This window comes from Enoplosus armatus, chromosome 15, assembly GCF_043641665.1.
Source record: "Enoplosus armatus isolate fEnoArm2 chromosome 15, fEnoArm2.hap1, whole genome shotgun sequence".
NCBI lineage: Eukaryota > Metazoa > Chordata > Actinopteri > Centrarchiformes > Enoplosidae > Enoplosus > Enoplosus armatus.
The window spans coordinates 7,403,809-7,424,886 of NC_092194.1; the positions used below are offsets into that span (position 1 = coordinate 7,403,809).

Sequence of the window (21,078 nt, forward strand, 5' to 3'; positions counted from 1 at the left end):
TTGTACGTTGTCTATTTTATGAAGTCTGAAGCATCAATATCAATATCAGTATCTGACAAAACCTATTCCAACCAAAATCTTTTCATTTCACCAGTATATCTGAGATAATTGTTGCTTAATGTAATCTGAAGTTTTAAGATTTCAGATATTTCCTGGGGATTCCAGCATGTTGGAAGGTCACTGGTCTTTTCTCCTCAGTATCCACTACTGACAAAAAAAAAAACCTGGCTCTGAGTTCAACCCTTCCCAACTTATTAATTTTACAATACTTTCCATATCAGTAATTCTAACATTTTAGATAATAATACTACTGCTACTAATAATACTGCTCGCAATGAGGTCATTAGGATTGAGATTTTCCTTGTGATTACTGTCTCCAAGTATAATTGGGAAATGATTTACCCTAATAACAAAGATGAGCCACAAAGTTGTAAAATCAGTGTCTAATCTCTTTAAGCCTAATTACAGCAGAACAGCATGCATTGACTAAAAACATGTTTTTTTCTTGGTGCAAAAAGCACGACTTCATCGCACAACACTGTACAAAAACAATCAGACCCACAGATGTGACTTAAGTGACTAACAGCAGAGCAGTGTTTGCCAAATGCTTTTATTTCATAAATCTCTTCCAACATCTTTTCATTAAATATTAATTATATTGCTAACAGAACAAATCTCTCCTTCAATGGGCACAGCTGAACTTTACAGATTGAAATGAACAAGCGCTGATGTGTGACACCCACAGCAAGCTAACAGATGAGTAACTGTGCTTTCAAACATTCCCTGTGTTTTATTCCAACAGCAAACATGTTTTCAGATATTCCTTTTCGTCGTCAGTGCACTGTGTCTTGGCAGTTCTCCCTCATAAACTGTACAATGCTGAGTGAAACAGGAAGTTTGCTGCAGTGAGGAGACAAGCTCTCCCTCTCTGTGATTGAGATCAATAGGTTTCCACAGTGCTCTGTGCTCACTGTGCACCACTGCAGTACAGAGAGAATCCATCAAAACCAGCCAGGTGCATTACACAACCTCAAGCCCCCGCCCACACTGATTTCACGCTCATGGAAGTGCAGTGTCTGAACATGACTATGAAATACAGTCTGTGTGTCTGAATCGGTTACTCCTGAAAGTTTTAAAAGCCCCAATTTACCTTGTGTTTTTTTCCCTTGGGCGTATATGGCGACACAGAGGATCCTGTTGTTTTGAGACCATCACAACCCCATTATGAAATTGTTTATGGGTGTCAGTCTCTGTCCAGAGTAAAGTGTCCAATTGTTCAGCATCTGATGCCAGTTGGAGCCATTAGCCCCCTCTGCTGAGTGGATTATGGCCATTTTGTTGGTGACCTACTGCGCTAGCGTTCTGGAGGGCCTCTATTGGGGCACTAAAAACTCCCAACCTGCCACAACCAGCCGCTGATCCAATTTGGCAGACAGACAAGGATGGCTCTTCAGCAATGAAAAACTGGATTACAAGGTCTGGCTGACCTCTAAGTGAAGAAACACTCAACTTTCTCACCATCCTCCCTTTTTCACAACTTTCCAGAATACTAGAGAAGTTCCTCCTCCTCCTGTCCCCTGCTTTTATTGCTTGGTACTGTCACTTGTGTCACCACGATGTCTGAAACACAAAACTCTACGTTCAGTAGATTTGCAAGTATTCATAGTCAAAATAGCAGGCAATAAAGACAGTATGACCCTGAGCTATCCATAAGGCACAGCACGCATTCTCAACCACACTCAGTGTCTCGCCAAATCTCAAGTCCCCTTTTCACTCCTACTTTTTTGGTGTAAACACAAATGGAAACACCAATCCCCTAATCTATCAATCCATTGACAGTGAGATGAATGGTGGACACTGCAGGGGGAATGGCACAACGTTGGGCTGCACAGGGACTGTCTGCCTCTCACGGGTCCTTGTCTCTAATACCAGATTAGGTGAATGAGTGTGCGTGCCAGGAATGATTTCCACCTGGGTTAATCCCCACAGAGGACACGGGTTTATCCAGGAGGAATCACCAGTCTACCATGCCTGCCTGCCACCCGGAGTATCCCAGCCAGGTTAGGATTCATAATAATCCAACATGGTGTATTTGTGCAAGTGTTGTTTACATGACTCAGGTTTCGACTTAACTTACTTATATTAAAATAGTGTTTTCAATCCACAAAACTGCCCTCCCACTCTCTGCTGTTCTTTCACCACCCTGACTCAACCCTTGGAGAATTTAACTTTTCTGGACACAGGAAGCGCCAGGCACTGATTCAGCCACAAAGCCAACCTGTGTCTTCCGCCACTGTCTCTTGATTGACAGCCGATGCCAGATCGCGCCAGCAAACGCCAAGGCTTGTTGATGGATGGCACCTGCTCGTCCTCAGAGGAAATCAATTGAAGTCATGGGCAGGGATGGACTGCTCAAGCACTTACACATGGCTGTCTGCCTGGGGAGGGAAGGGGAGGGGGTGGGGGCACAGAGAGACAGTTGCCAACCATCTGTGTATAGAGGGGCCCTGCCAAGCGTCAGTCCCTTTTTACACCAGGCCTCAAAGAGACACACAATGTCTCCAAATTAAACATGTTAACTCCTTCAAGCTACATTCAGCAACAGTCCTTGGGAAGTTCCAGCATCATTATGTACTCATCATCATTCATATTGCTTAGTGCCCTTCTCAGTGCATTGCAGATTCTAACATTAGTGACTAATTGATACAATCCAATAGCGTTCAAACTATTTTTATGTGTTGCACTAGTTACAGACGTCATTACTACTATAAGACATCCAACTTCCTGCAAACACAAAGGTTGAGGTCAGTCAAATATCCACACTTGCACATCATTAGAGAGCACATGGGCCACATTGCACCAGTGTGGGTTTGCAATGGGCCAGCATAGCTACAATCTTAGACGTGCATAAGTGTAGTTATTGGAACTCAACCTATGATGTTGGCCAATCTATATCCAACCTAGCATAAAAGCCTATTTCAAGGGAACTTTCAGGCCCACAAAGGAGGGAGGTGGGATCTCCTGGCAGGCAACGGCCGGGCGAGTAACATCCAGGAAGGGGGTCCTATGTGCTGCTGTGCCCACCATGCTGGCATCAGTGTGTGTGCCAACCCACTGCAGCACACGGGCGGAGGGCCGGTGGTGGAGGGCCAACTGCCTGGAGCTGTAGCCACACACCCCGATCCCCACGGCCCCCAGCAGCATAGCCATGCCAGGCATGGTCTTCTCAGCTGGAGGCGTCACAGACACATTATGGTAGGCCTGGGTCTGAAAGGGGAGAAAAGTGAAGAGTGAAATGCGATCAGAGGAATGCTGGATTTCCTTGTATTGTATGAGTATGAAAGACAAATAAACTGCACCAGGGCTATCAAAGAAGTCCAGAAACAACACAATTTCCTGGTAAACAATGACAGTTATGATTTGTTAATGTCCAAAGTATGTATGCAGGTCAACTTTAGGCCAATATAGCACAGGAGGACAACACGCCTTGCAGCCCTTATTTGTCTGCGTCAAATGAATGAGCTACAATATGCCCATCTCGGCCCCCATCCCATCTAGCCCTCCCACCCATCCCAGAGAGATTAAAAACTCATCTTCTCTCATTTACCAAATCGTGGCCTGTCTCTTTTGACAAACAAAAAGCTCGTCTATTTTGCGACATGGGCAATTTCCTCAGTGGGCCCTTGACAATTATAAAGAGCACCGAGGAGCAAATAATAGAAACCTCGTAGTTTCTAATGGAGCTGTGTCACAGACAGTTAAGAAGCCATTCCTGTAGCTCACTCACCCACTTCCCATTTCCATTTACAATGCAATGGACTGTCACAGGCTTGGATTTCTCCATTGTTTGTGGTAAACATAATGGCAGCATAAGGCGTATAGATACTGACTTGCTATATGCACTGTCTCTGTCTATAAACTTCTGTATGTACCCATAAAACCAGTACCTTGCAAACACTTCATTACATCAATGGCTGCTCTCAGGACTGTCAGAGTTATTTCATCTGCCATCTACTCCTTAAGGACCAGTAGAGACAGAGAATGCCAAGCACCGTGTAATCTTCACTTCAATTCCAAAGACATTGAGAGGGCTTTCCGCCTTTTTGTTTTAAAGGCCTTAAATCAAAACAGGCTACTTGATGCAGAAAAATTGCAATAAAGTGCAATCCACGTCTGCTTCTAAGATCATAGGCAAGCAACTTCCACTGACTCAGCACATTATGCTCCCACTACCCGGTAGCATAGACAGCTTTAGTGTCACTATGCATCTGAGAGTAACCATCACAGCACATGGAAATACTGTACTGTAGGTGGTTACAGTATCTACTTGACTTTAAATCTTGTTCACCTTGATAACAAAGTAGCATTGGAAGATCCAAACCAGTGTTACGTCATTTCATGAATGTTCAAACGATTCAACTCTTCAAAGGCTGCCAAACTGCTCACACTCACCTGCAGCAGCCTGATGTAGCCTGGAGTCAGTCTTGGGAGTTGGGAGAAAAACATTCTGGAGCGTCCCACTATGGTCTTCCTGTTAATTTAGGAATGAATTAAGGGCCAGATAACTCTTGGCTCCTCTTCCTGGACTCCCGGGACGGGAAACCCAGTGACAGAGGGTCTGTGCGCTTGGATACTTCAACCTGTGCTCCGCTATGTAACGCAGGTCAGCCTGGTCAGACCTTATAACGTCTCCTTCCTGTTTACATAACAGGCAGTCTGCAGGTGGTGTGCCTAAGGGGATTACAGGAGCTGGCACACAGGGACAAAGAAGACGGTCTAAACAGAAGGACGGTTGAATGGAGTGATACCTAAATATCAAAGCATACCGACTCTAGTAGTGGAATCATATTTAAATGATATGTTCTATTGTTCTACAAAATTCTCTTGTGGAAATGAATGACTTCAAGCAAAACCAGTAAAGTTATTAGTGAGGTTTTACTTTTTGATTCGCATGTATGCTGAGTTTTGTCTGGTGTATTACAGTGGAATGCAGTTCATTGTATAAAATATCAAGTATTTTCTATGTCATCTTGCATACATTTGCCACATCGTGATGAATATCAATACATAGAAAATATTCTTATCAATAATGTGATTATTTCAGCCATATCACCCAGTCATAATACAGAGTATTAATATATGTATATGGTGAACGTGTGTGGAGAATCAGAGGGGTGTTCATGTAAACATTTTCGGGATTTGATACATATTTCCATCCTTTTCTGTCTGTTGGAAGGGAGGTTGACATCAAAACAAAGTGCAACATTATGAATGATAAATTAGCTAATTCAGGTAAAGTACAGTATATTAGCATCAGGTGTGACTGATTTCTTATTTCAGCTGTTCCTTTAATAGCTTTATACAGAAGGCCCAAGTCACTAGAACCCATTTGAATCTGCCGAGTGGTTTGATTTGGCTGTTTGTCTGTTGGTGTTGAGAATGGCTTCTCCTGTCATGTCAGCGAATTTCTTTAAGCTTTAATATCCTTCCTGGCCTAGGGGTCCTCGACTCAGACTGAGGTCTTATAATGAGGTAGCTGTGCTGATAACGTCTCTCTGTCTGGACGAGAGGGATTCTCTCCAGTGAGAGCAGCCAACAATGACCTTCTTCTCATCTCTGGTAATAGGACCCAATTCTGCCTCCCAACTCATGCATCCATGAATAATCTCACCCCCCCCATTAATGCTGCAAAATCACGATGCCACTGAAACTTGTGAAGCCTACTGGGGTTTTTACACAAAAATAAACCATTTAGCATTTAAAGTATTAGAAGAGAGTAAAGTAAAACCACTAATGACTTCAGTGCTAGAAAATATAAAACAGGCAAAGTAAAGCAGAATATTAAGGAAAGAGTCGATGCTGCTAAGGTCAGCACGCCCCAAATAGCTCACAATGACAAGGCTATCATGCTGATGTTTAGCAGGTATGTTTACCATGTTCACCGCCTTAGTTCAGCGTGTTAGCATGCAAACATTTGCTTATTAGCAGTAAACACAAAGTATAGCAGAGGTGCTGGATGAAAAGTTAAACCTGCAATAACAGATTTTTTGGCCACTTAACCAGAGTTACCACAGTTCATCCTGAGGGGCACATGAATGTCTGCACCAAATGTCAAGGCAATCCGTCCAAGAGTTATTGGCACATTTGCCTAAAAAACACAAATGTGGACCTCATGGTGGCGCAAGGGGAAATGTCAGTGGTTTTCATGCTCTGGGCACCATGGATGTCAAATTTTATGACAAGCCATCAAAAAGCTGTTGAGATATTTCTGTCCGGACCCAAGTGGTGGATTACACTACAGACAGACATTGCCATCCCTAGAGCCACACCACTAAAGTGCATGATCACCTTTGTATTACGTCATATAAAGCACGTCAGGCAATGTGCTCTTTGCCCTTATTGTCCCCTCTGGCTAATGTCTGTAGAATGAGCCTCCATCCGACACAGCACCTGCTGCGTCCATCCATGAATAGAGGCCACAGATGGTGGCCCTCATGCTAATTGTTCGCCACTATAACAACACCCACACACACACACTCAGAGTTGTGTGTTACAGTGTACAGTATGACCTGCTGGTGTCTACTGGTGCATTCCAGCTCTGGAAAAACAAGTTTCTCCAGAGCTGGTACGTGGCAGGCGGCTCTCATTCAGGTCATCACAATGGCACCGTCCAGCTGAGATAATTCTCTACCCTTTTCCTGAACTCATCCCCTGGCATTGAGCTAAGGGTAAATGTACCAGAATAGATTATCTCAGCTGCAGACAGGTATGGTGGAAGGTTAAGCTACTGACGCCCTGGGTGGTACTGGTTCCCAAGGTCCATCAACATAGTGTGTTGCTATATTGAGTGTACAGTTAGGTAAGGGCAACAAGTGGTTGTGGGAATCATTTAATGGAATTAGTTATTGTTCTTAATCATTTAGCCCCATAATAAATATCTGCTGAGACACCATTAGTACCATTACTATTACCCCCCCGAAGGCTATTAATTAAACCAGTGCAGTTCGGTGAAAGAGCAAATTTGAAAAGGCACGTGGAACAGCACCTTGGTCAGAAATTGATTTGTGGGGATTGTACTGCAGATAATTGAGGACCTATTAGGTTAACCGGCTGCGTTTAAATGTCATAACATCTACAAACAATACCGGAGCTCCAGCAGAGCTGACATTTGCTTCTCTGACAATTAGGAGGTTAGATGAGGAGGATGGGTGTTATGCTAATACCAATTAAATGTTCGATTTATTTGAGCTACATAAAACTCAAAACAGGGAGGTAAGTAAGTCAGCCGGGTCGATACTGACAACTTTAAGCTTACTCATGGTGGGTGGAAGGATTTACCCAGCTCAGGATTAACTGGCTTAGTTTTCTTCTTGTACAAAATAAGGCATGAAAATGGATTAGACAGGCATAGATCAAAAGGAAACATATTTAATAACACAAATATTTTGTATAGCATCAAGGCCCAACATTGTGAAATGCAGTATATGAGTAGAACATTTCAAGAACTTTCTTGTCAAAAATGAAGGAGCACAATGGAAATAATCCTTTGGCAAAGTCTTTGTTTCAGTGTGACTGACAGTCTCATGGGTGCATTGTAGAAAGCCCTGTCTTCTTGTCTCCCTGCATGGGAAGAATGTCTGTGATCCAGTATTGGAACAGTGAAGCGACTGCAGTGGTTTCCTCTAAAACACAAAGAGACAGAGAGCAACATTTCAGTTACAGATGACAACATAAAGAGATTTATTTGCTGTTGTATTTTCAGTATAATAAAACAAAATCTCCAGCCAGTTTTCAAATCTACCTCCTACCTCTCTGCATGTAGAGATTCAGCCAAACACATCTGTCTCCCGCATAAGACAGAGTCTTTCTTTTACTTATTCTTGAAAAGTTAGAATTCAATTTAGTGAATGGACGCAGAACAGAAAATGTAATGGACAGTATAAAAGGGGAGCAGTCAAGCAGATGTCATTCATGAGAGGAACTCCAGGGTGCGGTAAAATATGCTCACAGGAAATCTGCTTTAGACCTGCTCCTGCACTCAACTGATTGCCACTGCAAGAGTAGAGTGATGGAGTGAAGAGAGCTTTAGTGAGCTCACTTGAAAAACTTTAAAATCACACCTCTCCAGAAGCACATGGATTAGCTCCTGCATGGCAGCGGATGTGGGTTACATTAAAATACAGAATGCTGCTTTAACAAGGTGAATGTTAATCAACAATATCAAAATAATGTTAAATTGTCATATTGCAGCGATTCATAAAAGTAAATCTTTACAAACTAGAAAGATTCATTCACAAGGAATTCTGATCTGATGCAATCTGAGTTTTATTTAAAAACAGTGAATCGAAGCATGACTCATACAATCTGAGGCAGGCGGGTGGGGAGGGAGGTTAGAGAAGCTTTCAGGCAGCTGTGGAGCAGGTGCATGGAGAGGCACAACTGAAGCAGGCTCTATTGTGGGCTCAGCTTGCGAGATAGCAAACAGGTTTTTACACAGTGTTGTCTTGGCGACAGGAACAGACAAGAGACAAGCGTCACTTTGTGGACACCGATGTGGCAGTGGCCTGAATCTCCTGGCTGGTCTCTCTCCCCCTCTCCCTCTCTTACTCACACACATACACTTGTGTGCGTGTGACAGCAGCAAAGTCCCTGCTGATCCTATTATTCAGCCAGTTAGCCAACCATGTAAATGCGCACACACACACACACACACACACACACACACACAAACACAAACACAAACACAAGCGCACAGGTGGAAACCTGTCTCATGAGATGTTTTGGCTGTTGACAGAGTAAAGGCGAGCTGAAACATGTTAGTTAACTCATAGTGGAGGTCACCTGTGTGCGAGATGTAATATGGACAAGACCAGCTCTAGCGTTGCACATTAAGGGCAGGCAGCTACATGTAAAGGCTGGTGAAGGCAAGTAAGGGCAGGTACACTCAGGCGAACAATACAGATCAATGTAAGGGTGCACAGAACAGAAGGCAAGCACGGACAGACAGAGGCATGCATTAACCAGCAGGGGCAGGTCAATGAAGTGCCTGGGGCAGATCCCTGCAAGCAGAGGCCAGTATGGACATGAATGCATGTAGAATGCATGTAAAAAGCATGGAGCAGCATTAAGTACAAGCAAAGACCCAATCACTTTTGTCTGATTTAACCCTCCATGCCATGACTGACCTGCAGACATCGGCGACGTGTTATAGAGTTCCTCCAGGGCCTTTTCCAGTTTGCCTGTCTCTTTCTGCTGAACAAGGGCCTTGAGGCTATAGAGCTGCTTCAGGACAGAGGTTGGCTTGCATCCGCTGGCTATGCTGCTCAGAATGTCCTCCACTGTGTCAGACAACAGAGGAATCTTGTCTGCACACAACGAGGCTGTAGGAGCACAAGACGTGAGAGGTGGTCTGTTAATTAAAAGGCACTACCATATTCATTTAGTATTTTATCTAATGTTAGAGAAGTGTAATCCAACTGAGGCTGACAAAACAAGAAATCTGCCTTTACAAATTGTACCAATTGTACAGCGACAGCTGTTTCACACGACTTTATATTTTTTACTTGCCTCTGCTACACTTAACTGTCTTGACTCTGTGTCATCACAACAGAGAAAACTTCACTAGTTTATTTTTTCATTTATAAAGCCAGACTGGGTGAATCTTGTATCTGTCTCCCCATTTATTATTAGTCTTGCTCATTTACGAGGCTCCTCTACCAGGTACCGAGGAGCTTTCGCTTATTTTTGAACACTAGTCATGGCCTCATCTACAGCACACCCTGCAGCTTAATGAACTCGTTTCTCTTGCGAGTTCACAGCCTTGATTAAAAACTCAGGGACTGAAAAGTGCAATTGCTTTACGTTAGCTGGATTTTCTATTGTCAGTCTGCCGCAAATAATCCCTACATTAAACATGATTTCATTTGTAACTTTCATAATATGTGAAACACTGTAACTTCTGTAACAGTGGGCTCTCTTAGCGTGGTTTCCTTTAAAATACATTAAATAAAAATGAAATAAATCAAAGCTGTTGTGAATGATTTCCAGTTAGCTCTCAGATATACTGTAGATACATCTGGCAAATAATTTTATTTATTTATTTTTTTGACATACTGAAGTTTCTCCATCTAGTACATTCTAATGGCACTGCACTTTTAGCTATTACACGTTGATCCAATTACTGACGCTATGAAAAAAGAACAGATGTGCTGTTGCAGAAGTGCAATGAATTCTGCTCACAGTTTTCATTATTATTTCAGCATTTGGCAGAAGTTGATTACGTGTTTGTAAACTTCATCCTCGAAAGCAACCATCTTTTGTGCATCATAGCACCCATAATAAATCTAACTATTCCTTGTCAGGGTGTTCATTTTCCAAATATTAACATGAGATGAGCACAAGCTTCAGCACAGAGAACATGAGAAAGCAGCTGATCCAAAAAGGCAGGCAGGCTCCGCTCTGCTTGATGCTTACAATCTGACATATATATTTCCATCGTTGTCCTGAGGAAGTCCGACACCTCAGCAGCTCTCCTCTCGTTATCTTCCTCCTCCTCCTCATCTTTTTGGTATGTGAACTCCAGGGCAGTGGCACGGGGCATCAGACCCATGGAGAGCAGCTTCTCTTTGTGCCGTTTCTTCTTCAGCTTCCTCTTCTTGTTCCTGCTAATGCGCTCTCCTCCATCATCCACAGGTGTCTGACTCTGACCTGTGCTGCAATCACTCACTGGAGCTGCTCCATCTTTCCCAGAGTCTGGATGGAGGGTTGGCTTCCTCTTCCTTCTTCTCCTTTTTCTTTTCTGTTCTTCTACCTCTTTATCTTGGTCTCGTTCTTCATTGCTATCATGGACGCTCTCCTCTGTGGGCAACAAGATTGTAAACTCTTGATTAGTTTAAAACAATGTTAAACTAAATCAATCCATGTGTACCTCTACGTAATAACATTGTTAAAAGAATAGATGTCCAATACTGGAGGTGGGTGGATTTCACCTGCAATCTGGATGAGGCCTACGAAATGCCCACACACAGGCTAAAACCCGGGAGGGAGGGGTGGGGGGGGGGTTGAGTGCTGAGAGATTGCAGGTTTCCTTCCAGCCAATCACTACACAGCAGCTGATTCCACTAATTAGATACTCCGTCTTTTTAGCTGATTGCATTCTAATCAGCAGAATCAGCTGGCGTGGTTACTGACTGAAAAGAAACCTGCTGGATCCTAACCCTTACATGGAACAAACCTGAGACCACGGGTGGTTCATAGAGGTACAGCAGAATCAGCATACTGTATGTTGGATGGTATGTGGCGCCTCTTGACAGAATAGTAGATGAAATCCTCTATTCAGTCTTTTTATTCTTCCTGTAATGATTATGTACAATAAATATACATCTCCCATGCTGCTTGTACAATTTGTTTTGGAATATTTGGAATCCAGCACTCTGATGAGAGACTAAATAAAAAGGTGGCCAATGCTCTGGTTATGCATTAGCTTTTCATTGCGCGCACACACACACACACAAAATGACCACATTCCTCCTACCTTATGGAAATCATCATTAGAGCTCCTGCAGCTCTGTTTTAGCTTTGCATTTTGATTTCTTTTGCTGTCATTTGTTTCTAGGTAAAAAAATTTTATTATCAGTGTTACATCTCTCTTCTTATGTCTTATTATTTAAACCTTAAACTTAACCAAGAATGGCAAGAGCTTAACTTTGAGTCCCCTCAGAAACGGCACTCTCCCTGCCTGAGCAGCTTCCTTTCCACCTCATAACAACTCCCCTCTCCTTAACAACTCATGAGGCATTGAGAGGTCAAAGAAACCAGCTCCCATCAAATTCTTGGTGACTGTTCACACTAGTGAGCAGTGAACTGGCTAACAGCCAGAACATAATGGTGCTGAGAAAGTGGCAGAGCAACAACGACCAGTACTGAAAAAGCAATTTATGAGGAGCCACTGCTCAATTTAGTCTAACATGGATTGTAGTGATGACAAACATGTGTATCAGAGCATCAATGAAGCAAAAGGTGAAAATGAACTTGAACTTGAACTTGCTGTCATTTTGTTACTCATCTGATAGAGCAGCACAGCCCGTTTGCTGCACTCACATGAGTGCACTCAGTCACATCTTTTCCAGAGGATGTACAAATATGCCATATTTATAGGGATTTTCATTAATTCTGTCCTCCTGTGGTAGATTAAAAGTGAACCTCACATCACATCAATGTGTTTCTCAGAATAGAGGAAAAGATCATTCTTTCAAGCTTAAATGCACTTCTTTAATAGCCACATCTGTCACACAGTAGACATCAAGGAATTGAGATAAACACTAAAAATAGGGAGTAAATATTGTGACAGAAGTGCACACTTTGAAAAAAGAAGGATAGTCACTGCAACCTACAGCAGGTAAAGCAGATAGGATTTATCATCACGAAACCTTTATGAAGCCCAATCTGCGCTGACCTTAAACAGGACTTTGGATTGCAATTTCCATCAAGGCTCCCTGCCCACTAAATCAGAAATGTGATTCAATTAAGGCGCTGTTAGGCTGATGAGTGCAATTAATCAAACATAACCTCATAATTCATTCTAGTGGGCACCTTAAGACACTGCACTGTCTCCGCCATCAAATCTCTTCTATTTCATTGTGGTAAAGCAGAAGCCTGCCGGGTGGATGGAGGTCTGCATTAAGGAAGATGATGAGTACAGAGACACGTGTAATGAGCCAGGACTCTTATTACAGTCTGATCATTCCACCAGTTTATGACAAGAGAAAGTGCAGATGGAGTGCAGACAAAATAAACAGTCTTTAAATGATGCATATCAACGGCACTACGTGTGACTTAACTTTTAATAAAACTTCCAGTCATCTCTTCTCCTCTTTGGCATAAACATCAGCTCACAATTCAGCCTCAAAGATGGTATCAACGAGCGTTAAGTGTCTCCTAGATACAGTGTAGAAGCTTACTCTGACAAACAACACATTCAATAGACAGATCAAAATGAAAACCACCCAGGCTCAAACACCATCTGTGCTGCATTCAAGTTCTCCTCAGTTCAGAGGCACAATTCATTATCACTGTCTGTTTCCCTAAACTAGAGTGGCAGAGACAATCAAGAAGAGTGACTTTAATACTAGAGAGAGACAACCTGGAGATAACCCATGCCGTAAATCTCCCCTAGCTTTATGGTGCACAGCGCAAGTCCATAAATGTAAGATTATGGTCGTCTTACCAGCTGGGCCCTCTGCACTATTTATGCTTTCTAGTTGGGGGAGTGTGACGGATTTCTCTGGATCTGTGTTGTAGTCTGCAGGAGGAGGTAGGACCGTGTACATCCGCCTGCTCGGCTTGGCTGCACTCTGCGTATTTCCAGCGCCTCCTGAGACAGACATGGCAAATAAAAAGGAGGTAATAAACCCCAGTGGTAAGAGCAGCAGGGTGGCAGCAACTCTGTGTGTGTAATGTGTTGGTATGTTAAAGTTAAAAAAAGTGAAAAATGACAGAGGATCAAATGATGGAAAAGTCAAGAATTGTTCTTAGAACTTTTGTAAGCAGCAAGTATCACTGATGAACTGAATGTAATCTTACCAGTGGCAGTGTCCTCGTGAGAGGCTTTTCTTTTCACATAGGTTTTTTTGGCTAAGGCCTCTACAATGCATGGTGGGCTGGACGACTCCTCCAATTTGGGAGATGCAGAGTAAAGCTTCTGGAGTACTTTTGATTGAAATGCTAAGTGACCCAAGACATAGGACAAAAAAATACACAACACTATATGTTAATCAGATGCATTGGAGATATCTGACTTCTTCTTAGTACTTAAGGAAAACATAAACCTTAAACTTCATGCTAAAGTCTGTCAGTTGAACAATGCAGTTCAATCAAGTGTGGAGTGGGCTTAATTTGCATAGCAAGTTATCAACGCCAACGTGTTGCCAATATAGAACAAAGGATGAAGTCAAAAACGATTGAACAGATCGTTTTTGACTTCAACAGATTGAAAGAGGTGCTGGTGTATGGATCATATGCATGTTGTGGGAACTATATTACTATAATAATAATAATAATAATAATAATAGCACTGCACTGTACCCCAACGACTGGCAAAATACCCTACCACTTAATTCAATTTTGAGTATTTTTCCAATACTACTGTACAAATCATCATCAAGCATTCAAAAATCAGCAGTAAGTTTTACGGGGTCTTATATAAGGTCAGCGTAACCTGCTATTGACATGTTACAATTACTTCCTATTGGACATCGGTGTCTGAGCAGAGCACGGTGTGGAAACAAAACAGAGCGTAGCTATCGTTTGACAGAGGAGCACGTGCATTTGTTTACAACATAGCGAGAAAGCTACATAACGCGAGACTTAGCCCGCTAACGACGTTAGCTAGCTAGTTGCATTCAATTCAACTGTTTTCATATAAGATTAATAACGTTTCCGACGACACCGGTTATGCTCACCTTCTTTCCTACGTGCCATATCGACATATACAGTTATCTGAGTGGACGCGAAGAGGACGGACACTTAAATGTAACACGTGGCTATAGCTAATATGCTAGCACGCTAGCTAAGTTAGCTACCCATCCTGCAAGCTTTTAAAATGAGCTCGCTTCATAACAGAGGTTACAACATCACACACCGGTGAAATAACGCGTTGGTGTGAAAGATAGCTACATTAATAGCTAGGGTTACTTAGGAGGAAACTCAGTCAGCGAGGCTTATCAAAGTGCAATAATGTCCGGACTCCAGTTGCACTGTCTTCACCAGGCACCAACTCACAGACAGGACTGACTGCATAGGAAGAAGTTGCTTGGTCCAGTCGCACCGATTTCCATTCAAACTGACGGCAATTTAATGTAACGTTAGTTGTAAGAAAATACAAGTACCCTGTATATCATACGTCAATATATTGTTTTGATCAGTCGAATCCATTCTTCAAATCGGCATATAAAACGTATATATATTCTTGCTCGACCACAGTGTATTTTTGAAAAAAAAAAACCCATTTTACTGAGGCAAATTGCAATTAAATGTAATACGAATTAAAATGTGACTCCTAGTTCTGATGATCTGAAGTCACTTTCGCATGCGTGTCTTCCTGTCAACATAATCAAGCCCAAATAATTTTTGCGGTCAACATTAAATTGCAAACTTTCTTTCATGAAGTGTGATGAGTGCGATGCATCAGGCTAGAGCTCCCCATGTGTTTGAATCCGGTAATAACAGCGGTTTTGGGCGTGCGCACACCGAGCCAGCTGTAGGACGGGGTGGAAGCGAGATGAGAATACTAAACAGGCACCTCATGGCTCAGCATCAGCACCGGGCTGAGTTAGGATTTGCGCACCCTCCAAACTTGGCTTGGGACCTCAGCATGTGAACGGGCTTTGCAGGAAGAGGATCCACCTAGAATGTCAGCTCTGAAGAAGGTAAATCCCCCTCTCTCTCTTATTGATCTTTGAGCACCTATTTAACTCCTAAAATATGACATGTGCAGAATTCAAACATTGCATTGTATCATCTTACAGTAAATGAGAAGATGTATGCAGTAGTGAAAAATGGGTGTGTGTTTTAGCAGATTGGTTGCAGGCTTTTCATAGTAGTTTAAGGTGATCAGACTTTTGGACTATTGGCTTTTTCAGAATTATAAGATTGTAAAACTCTTCCATCATTATTTAAACTATATTAAATGCAAAAATTCACATTTGTTTAAATATGGCTAGTCATCACAATAACCAAAATATAATATGATTTTTTCATCACTTTTGCATGCACATGAATTTTGCCCACCACTCCTCCTATTTGCCTCATGGATGTCGCCCCTGTACTTACATTTATCCCTGGCTTGAATGAGGAGCATTTCAGGCAGAAAAAAAGCCCTTTTAGTACAAGGTCAACTTCTCAAATGGATATTATGTCAGGTTTGATCTCCCCCAGACTACTCCTGTTGTGCACTGTCACGTAACATTGTATGTACCATGCCGACTGTAGTCTCTGTGGGTGGATGAGCCTCACTGACTGTGTCTGACAGAGACCAAACCCAGCGCTGGCAATCCTGAATGAGAGTGGAGAGTTTTGTAAGAATCAAGGAACTACACAGACCTGTGTAAACACGTTACATAATACCTTGCAGTGAACAAGGCATTGAACAGTAAATGCACAATTCCCACAAGCCTTCTGATTAATCAAGTAGTGAGACTTGTACTCCTGTGAATGGGTGATTATCACTGGTGTAAGAATCAAGCCTCTTTTATTGTTGGGGATGCAGCGAGATTTGAAATAGCCTGTTTGTGTGAAAAGCTTGTCATCATTGTCAGTTGTACACTGACACATCGTGTTGTTAAAGATTCAATGCAGTTGGTAGTATTGATGTCTCAGCTCCAATTGATTTTCATGATTGAGCGACACAAAAAGAAGGGAAGTTGTATAGAATGCCTGCTTCAGCACTGCTGCCGAATGCACAGCAAATACACAGTACTCAGCAGACACTGTGAGTGACAAAGTGCTGGCTGCCAGCACTCACATAGTCAGACATCATAATCACAGAGGTGCTAAAAATAGGGGACCATATTCATTGCAATGCTTTAGAAGCTCAATGGAGTTATTGCTGTTCACCCTTGTGGCTAGAAGTTTTACCAAGATGCTCCTCGACGCTGCACTCCTCAATAATACAAAAAGTCTTTATTTTTAGATGATAGTGGTCAGCTGCCTTTCTTCAATGACACGCAGCTGCTTGGGTGGAACTCGTGTGAGTGATGGTCTTTTTCACTCTCTAGTCTCTGAAACTAAGGGTGCACTGCTCAGGCAGTTCATACATGGAAACTGCATTCTCTGCCATAGTAACAAGCATGTTTTATTTCAGGTCCTGGAAAAGTGTCCCATGTTCATTCATTATGCAGGTGGCGTGAAGTGCTATAGAGCAGCGGTGGTGGCACCAAGCAGTCAGGAGCAAATGTAATTACTTTTAATTAATAAGGAGGGTAATTGACAGTATCTTTGTGTATGTGCTTGTGCGTGTGTGTGTATACAGTGCACTGCCTGGATGTGCCTGTGCAATATGCATATGTAGCTTGTCTATTCCTAAAAGAGAGGGAACCTGTGGGTGGGCAGATGCCAGGTGGCAGGTGAGAAATACATGTCACCTCTATAAGTCCTTATGTGACTAGAAAATAAATTACTTGTCATCTTACCAGCTTTAGGACGGCCCCACCTTTCACCTCATCCACATCAGCCCCTCTGCTTTAAATCAGGAGACTAATCAGTCTTTCAATGAAAGCCTGATGATTCACACAAGATGGAGACATTTTTACTCATCCAGGCAATTTCTTTACTTAAAAAAGATGAGAGCCTAATTAAAAGCAACCACTTGCGTACAAAGAATAAAGGACCAGAAAAGAAAAACTAATTGGAAGCTGACACTATTTCCCCTCAGAAGCACTTTGGAATTGAAGGTAGCTTGTCTCAGGATATTTCCAATGCTGCTGTCAAATTGCTTGCATGCACATGCATGCACGCACATACATGCCCACACAAACAGACTCTCACAGAGTTGTCAATGGGAAGCTTGTGTGGACTTTGCCTACTTGGCAGTGACACGATAACGCTCTCATTATCTGTTTGAAGATGCAGAGAAAACTTGAAACGCTACATTTATGCGTGTGATGTCATTTTGGTCTACAGGGGGAGAGGAGCAGCGGTGTATGTAGACTAGTCTAAACTAGACTAAAAGTAAATGTTGAAACATTCAGCAGGCTCTTTTCTTATTCATCCACTCATCGTGACATGTGTTTCTGTTTTCCCCCTCCATGTCCCATTCTTCTTCTCTCTCACTTTAATACGTTCTATTACCTTACCTATTCATGCACATGCATCTTATTTGCCTTCATTTTCACTCTCTCTCCTCCTCTGTCTCTGCATTTCTCCCTTTTTATGTCTCTATTCATTCCCTGATGAATGCCCCCCCCCTACATCTGTAATAGTTTGGCTTCAGTAGAGGGATGCAGAGGGGATGGATTGGGCAGAGTTTTATGAATCTAATAATGCATGAGAGCCTTGTGTGTGTACTGTATATACAGTATGTGAGTCTTTGTGTGTGTGTGTGCGCGTGAGTGTACACTACTCAGTTAATCACCTTTGTGCTGCGGTGGGCACAGATCCTCCAGGCAGGTGGGCTGTCATTGCATTCTCCCAGTGTTGCTGTTATATATGCTGTTGCTGCAATAGCTGCCTCATAGCCCTAAGTCAGATGTGACTCATTACAAGGTCCATTAGCAAGCTGGTATCCTATCTATAACCTATACTAATTTGCACGGTCATAAATACAGACAGTTTGATCCCACTTTGTAATGTCATCGTTTATGATGATTCTACCAGGCTGCACTGTACATTTTCATCATAACAGCAGATGTCCTTTGAAAGTTGGCACAGCAGAAAGACCACTGTCCATGTCTCCTGTCAGCTGTATGCCTTTGAAACTCTGTGACTGGAGCAGGGTCCGAAATTAACACCCGGCAAGCGCAAAATAGATTTTCTGTTTGGCGAGTAAATCTCAGAAGGCTATCCACCACACTGGCAGGTAAATGTTTGTACCAGAATAGTCATGTAATAAAACACTATGCTGAGAGTCTGTACTGCATTTTGGTGTCATGTACGCTGCATCTGTCCTCTGCTGTCTTTATCGGTGACACAACCATATGTGTTTTTAAGCACATCTAAACAGTGCAGCGAAACTGACCATCTCGAGCGCTCTTAGTTTCATTGTACTGTTGACCGTATGGGACATCAGCTATTTCGCTAAGCTATCACTTGCCGTCGGTCTGGTGCTAGCTACTGTTAATCAAATAGCTATTATGTGGTGATATTTACAAGGAGTAAGCCAACCTTTAAAACCAAAACCCTACGACAAAAAAGAGGACAAAGCACATACAAAAAGAAGGTTTTGTTTTTTTTGTTTGTATTCAACATACTACTTTATTGTCTCACGTAAATGTACTGAAATTAGTGTATATGTGACACAAAAAGGAAATTTATTATTTTGGCCCATAGAAGAATATATAATAATATATGTCTGGCCAGTGGATTTTGTCATCTACCAGTCCCTTTGGCTGATGAGTCAAAAAGTAAATTTCTGACACTAGACTGGAGACAAAGGTAAATCATCTCATGGTCTAAAAGGAATTTAGACTAGATGTAGTACATTTATCCCTTAAGGCCCTCTGTGTTACCACTCTTGTCAAAATGTGAAATTTGATTCTAATGCAAGTGCAAGACCCTGTACAACTTCAAGTGTAGTTCAGGTCTCCTGTGTAGAGTATGAGTCCTAACAGTATAGCTGTTGGCGAAAGGCCCAGCTCTGACAACCAAGCCTTTACCAGACCCTTTAAACCGAGCAATGAACTCGAATATATTAGCTTAATAAAATAGCCCACTCTGGTGAAGGACATCAAGGCAGCTGAATTTTTCATTGGGACAGGTTTAAGAGATTTGATTAAGCTCCAGAGAATTACTTAGTGCTTTAATCGTCCTAATGTGGTCAAGCTGTTTAACATAAATGCTGTATGCTGCTGTTGGTTTCACCTGTTGAGAGCCAACTGTGGATCATTTCCACTAACCCCCTCCAACTTTGGGCATACGCGCCTATGACACCATTATAGACCATTTCCGTAGAATGCTCTTAATGCTCCACCCTTGGATTTTAGGCATAACGTTGACCTCTGTCCAACCCTGCACTTTCCAGATGCACCACTTGCTTCCATGCATGAGCAGCTGGAGAGGATCTCAGCTCCACATTTTCCTTTTTGTCTACATGTCTACCTATGTGCGATGTTCTAAGTGAAGTAAAGGTTGTACATTAAGTTTGCCACCTCCCTGTGTCTATCTAACTGAAAACTATGAGTTAGAAGTCATATGGTAAATGTTTTAGTACAAATGTCGCTTTGCACACAAAGCGTTGTGAAAGTTACAGTTGTGATTTGTTACTGACAGTGTTAGCTAGGTGTCAATTGAACTCTATGTATATTTTTGAGGCCCTAGTTTGTGGTATTGTACTACTGGACTGCATGATGTTGAAAGGCGTTTCTAATATTTTGTCCACGTCTGTGTGTCGTATCTCCTTTAGCTATGGCTGGGGTGAGCGGCCACAGCGCAAACCTTATCTACTGCTCAATCTGCACACTATTCATTTGATGGCTTTGCCTGGGTAAGAAGGGAGCAGACAGCGCTCAAGGCAGACAGGAAGAGCTTTGAAATGCATTGGAGTGACTCCACTTCCCGTCCATCCTCTCAGATCTCCATTAGCTCACCAAGAGTTGCACTCTAGCCCTCAGCAGCAGGCGCCAAGATATCCTATTATGCACTGTTACTTGTGATAATTGCTTGTATCCAGCAGTAGTAGTGACAAGAGTAGTTCCTGTTGGCCGCTCTCTGCCGTGGTCAAACTGGGCTGTGTTGCCCCTGAGCCTCAGATCATGCACAGAGCCATTGGAGCTGGACTTCTTTGGAGATATTTACACCAAAGTGTGGTACAACTAGGCTGACTGGCTTCACATGTATATCTCACTGTGGTCACAAAATTAGAAGTTCAACAACAAGAAAGACTAATTTTACTGTTTGATGGCGTAACTTTAAGTTTTAGGAGCATCAGTTTGTGCATGAGTTATATCAGTGAGGCTATTTCTGATCCTCACTCTCCCGTCTCATGAGGCGGGCTCCATCAAACGGTAGATAAAACAATCTCCCAGACAAATGGACTTTCAGGGGGAATGTAATCAGCACTTTTATATCTGGGGTCATTTTCAGAGAGCTGATATCAGAGAGAGAAAAGTTTCTTCATGGACTCAAATGGCGTGTGACTCACCTGAGTCGGCCCATTTGATTGTTCTTCTCTGCTAATGAGCATGCATTTGGTTGTTTCTCTCTTTTGCCTCAACAGTCTTCGTGTTTGTCTCTCTTGAGTGCTCTTATACTGTAAAGTATGTCTCTGTGAAAAGAGGCACGTAGCTCAGTACCTACTTTGTAAAAGACATGTGACTATATTTAAACCAACAATCAAATGTTGGGAAAAAAAAAAAACATCCATAAGCC

The 21,078-nt window shown here is 42.4% G+C and overlaps 2 protein-coding genes across 2 annotated transcripts; both read right to left on the bottom strand.

Annotated features, from left to right (window-relative positions):
• Positions 1-605: 605 nt before the first annotated feature.
• LOC139297726 (uncharacterized) lies at positions 606-4,643 on the bottom strand. The gene is made up of 2 exons (XM_070920503.1): positions 4,453-4,643; positions 606-3,267 (listed from the first exon to the last, which is right to left on the bottom strand). Exons 1-2 carry the CDS (start codon positions 4,504-4,506, stop codon positions 2,974-2,976), a joined length of 348 nt encoding a protein of 115 aa, XP_070776604.1. The 5' UTR covers positions 4,507-4,643; the 3' UTR covers positions 606-2,973.
• A 2,769-nt stretch (positions 4,644-7,412) lies between these two features.
• erich1 (glutamate rich 1) lies at positions 7,413-14,534 on the bottom strand. The gene is made up of 6 exons (XM_070920963.1): positions 14,460-14,534; positions 13,582-13,722; positions 13,226-13,372; positions 10,474-10,857; positions 9,186-9,380; positions 7,413-7,682 (listed from the first exon to the last, which is right to left on the bottom strand). The coding sequence occupies exons 1-6, from the start codon at positions 14,476-14,478 to the stop codon at positions 7,582-7,584; spliced, it is 987 nt and encodes a 328-aa protein (XP_070777064.1). The 5' UTR covers positions 14,479-14,534; the 3' UTR covers positions 7,413-7,581.
• Positions 14,535-21,078: the final 6,544 nt, after the last annotated feature.

Bases quoted from the DNA above. Each gene is read 5' to 3' on its own strand.
- erich1 (XM_070920963.1), bottom strand. The intron at 13,373-13,581 runs GTAAGATTACAT...TGTCTGTCTCAG, and splicing joins TCACGAGGACACTGCCACTG to GAGGCGCTGGAAATACGCAG. The intron at 7,683-9,185 runs GTCAGTCATGGC...TTTGTGTTTTAG, and splicing joins CACGTCGCCGATGTCTGCAG to AGGAAACCACTGCAGTCGCT.
- LOC139297726 (XM_070920503.1), bottom strand. From the start codon at position 4,506: ATGTTTTTCTCCCAACTCCCAAGACTGACTCCAGGCTACATCAGGCTG. The intron at 3,268-4,452 runs GTGAGTGTGAGC...CTCCCCTTTCAG, and splicing joins GCTACATCAGGCTGCTGCAG to ACCCAGGCCTACCATAATGT.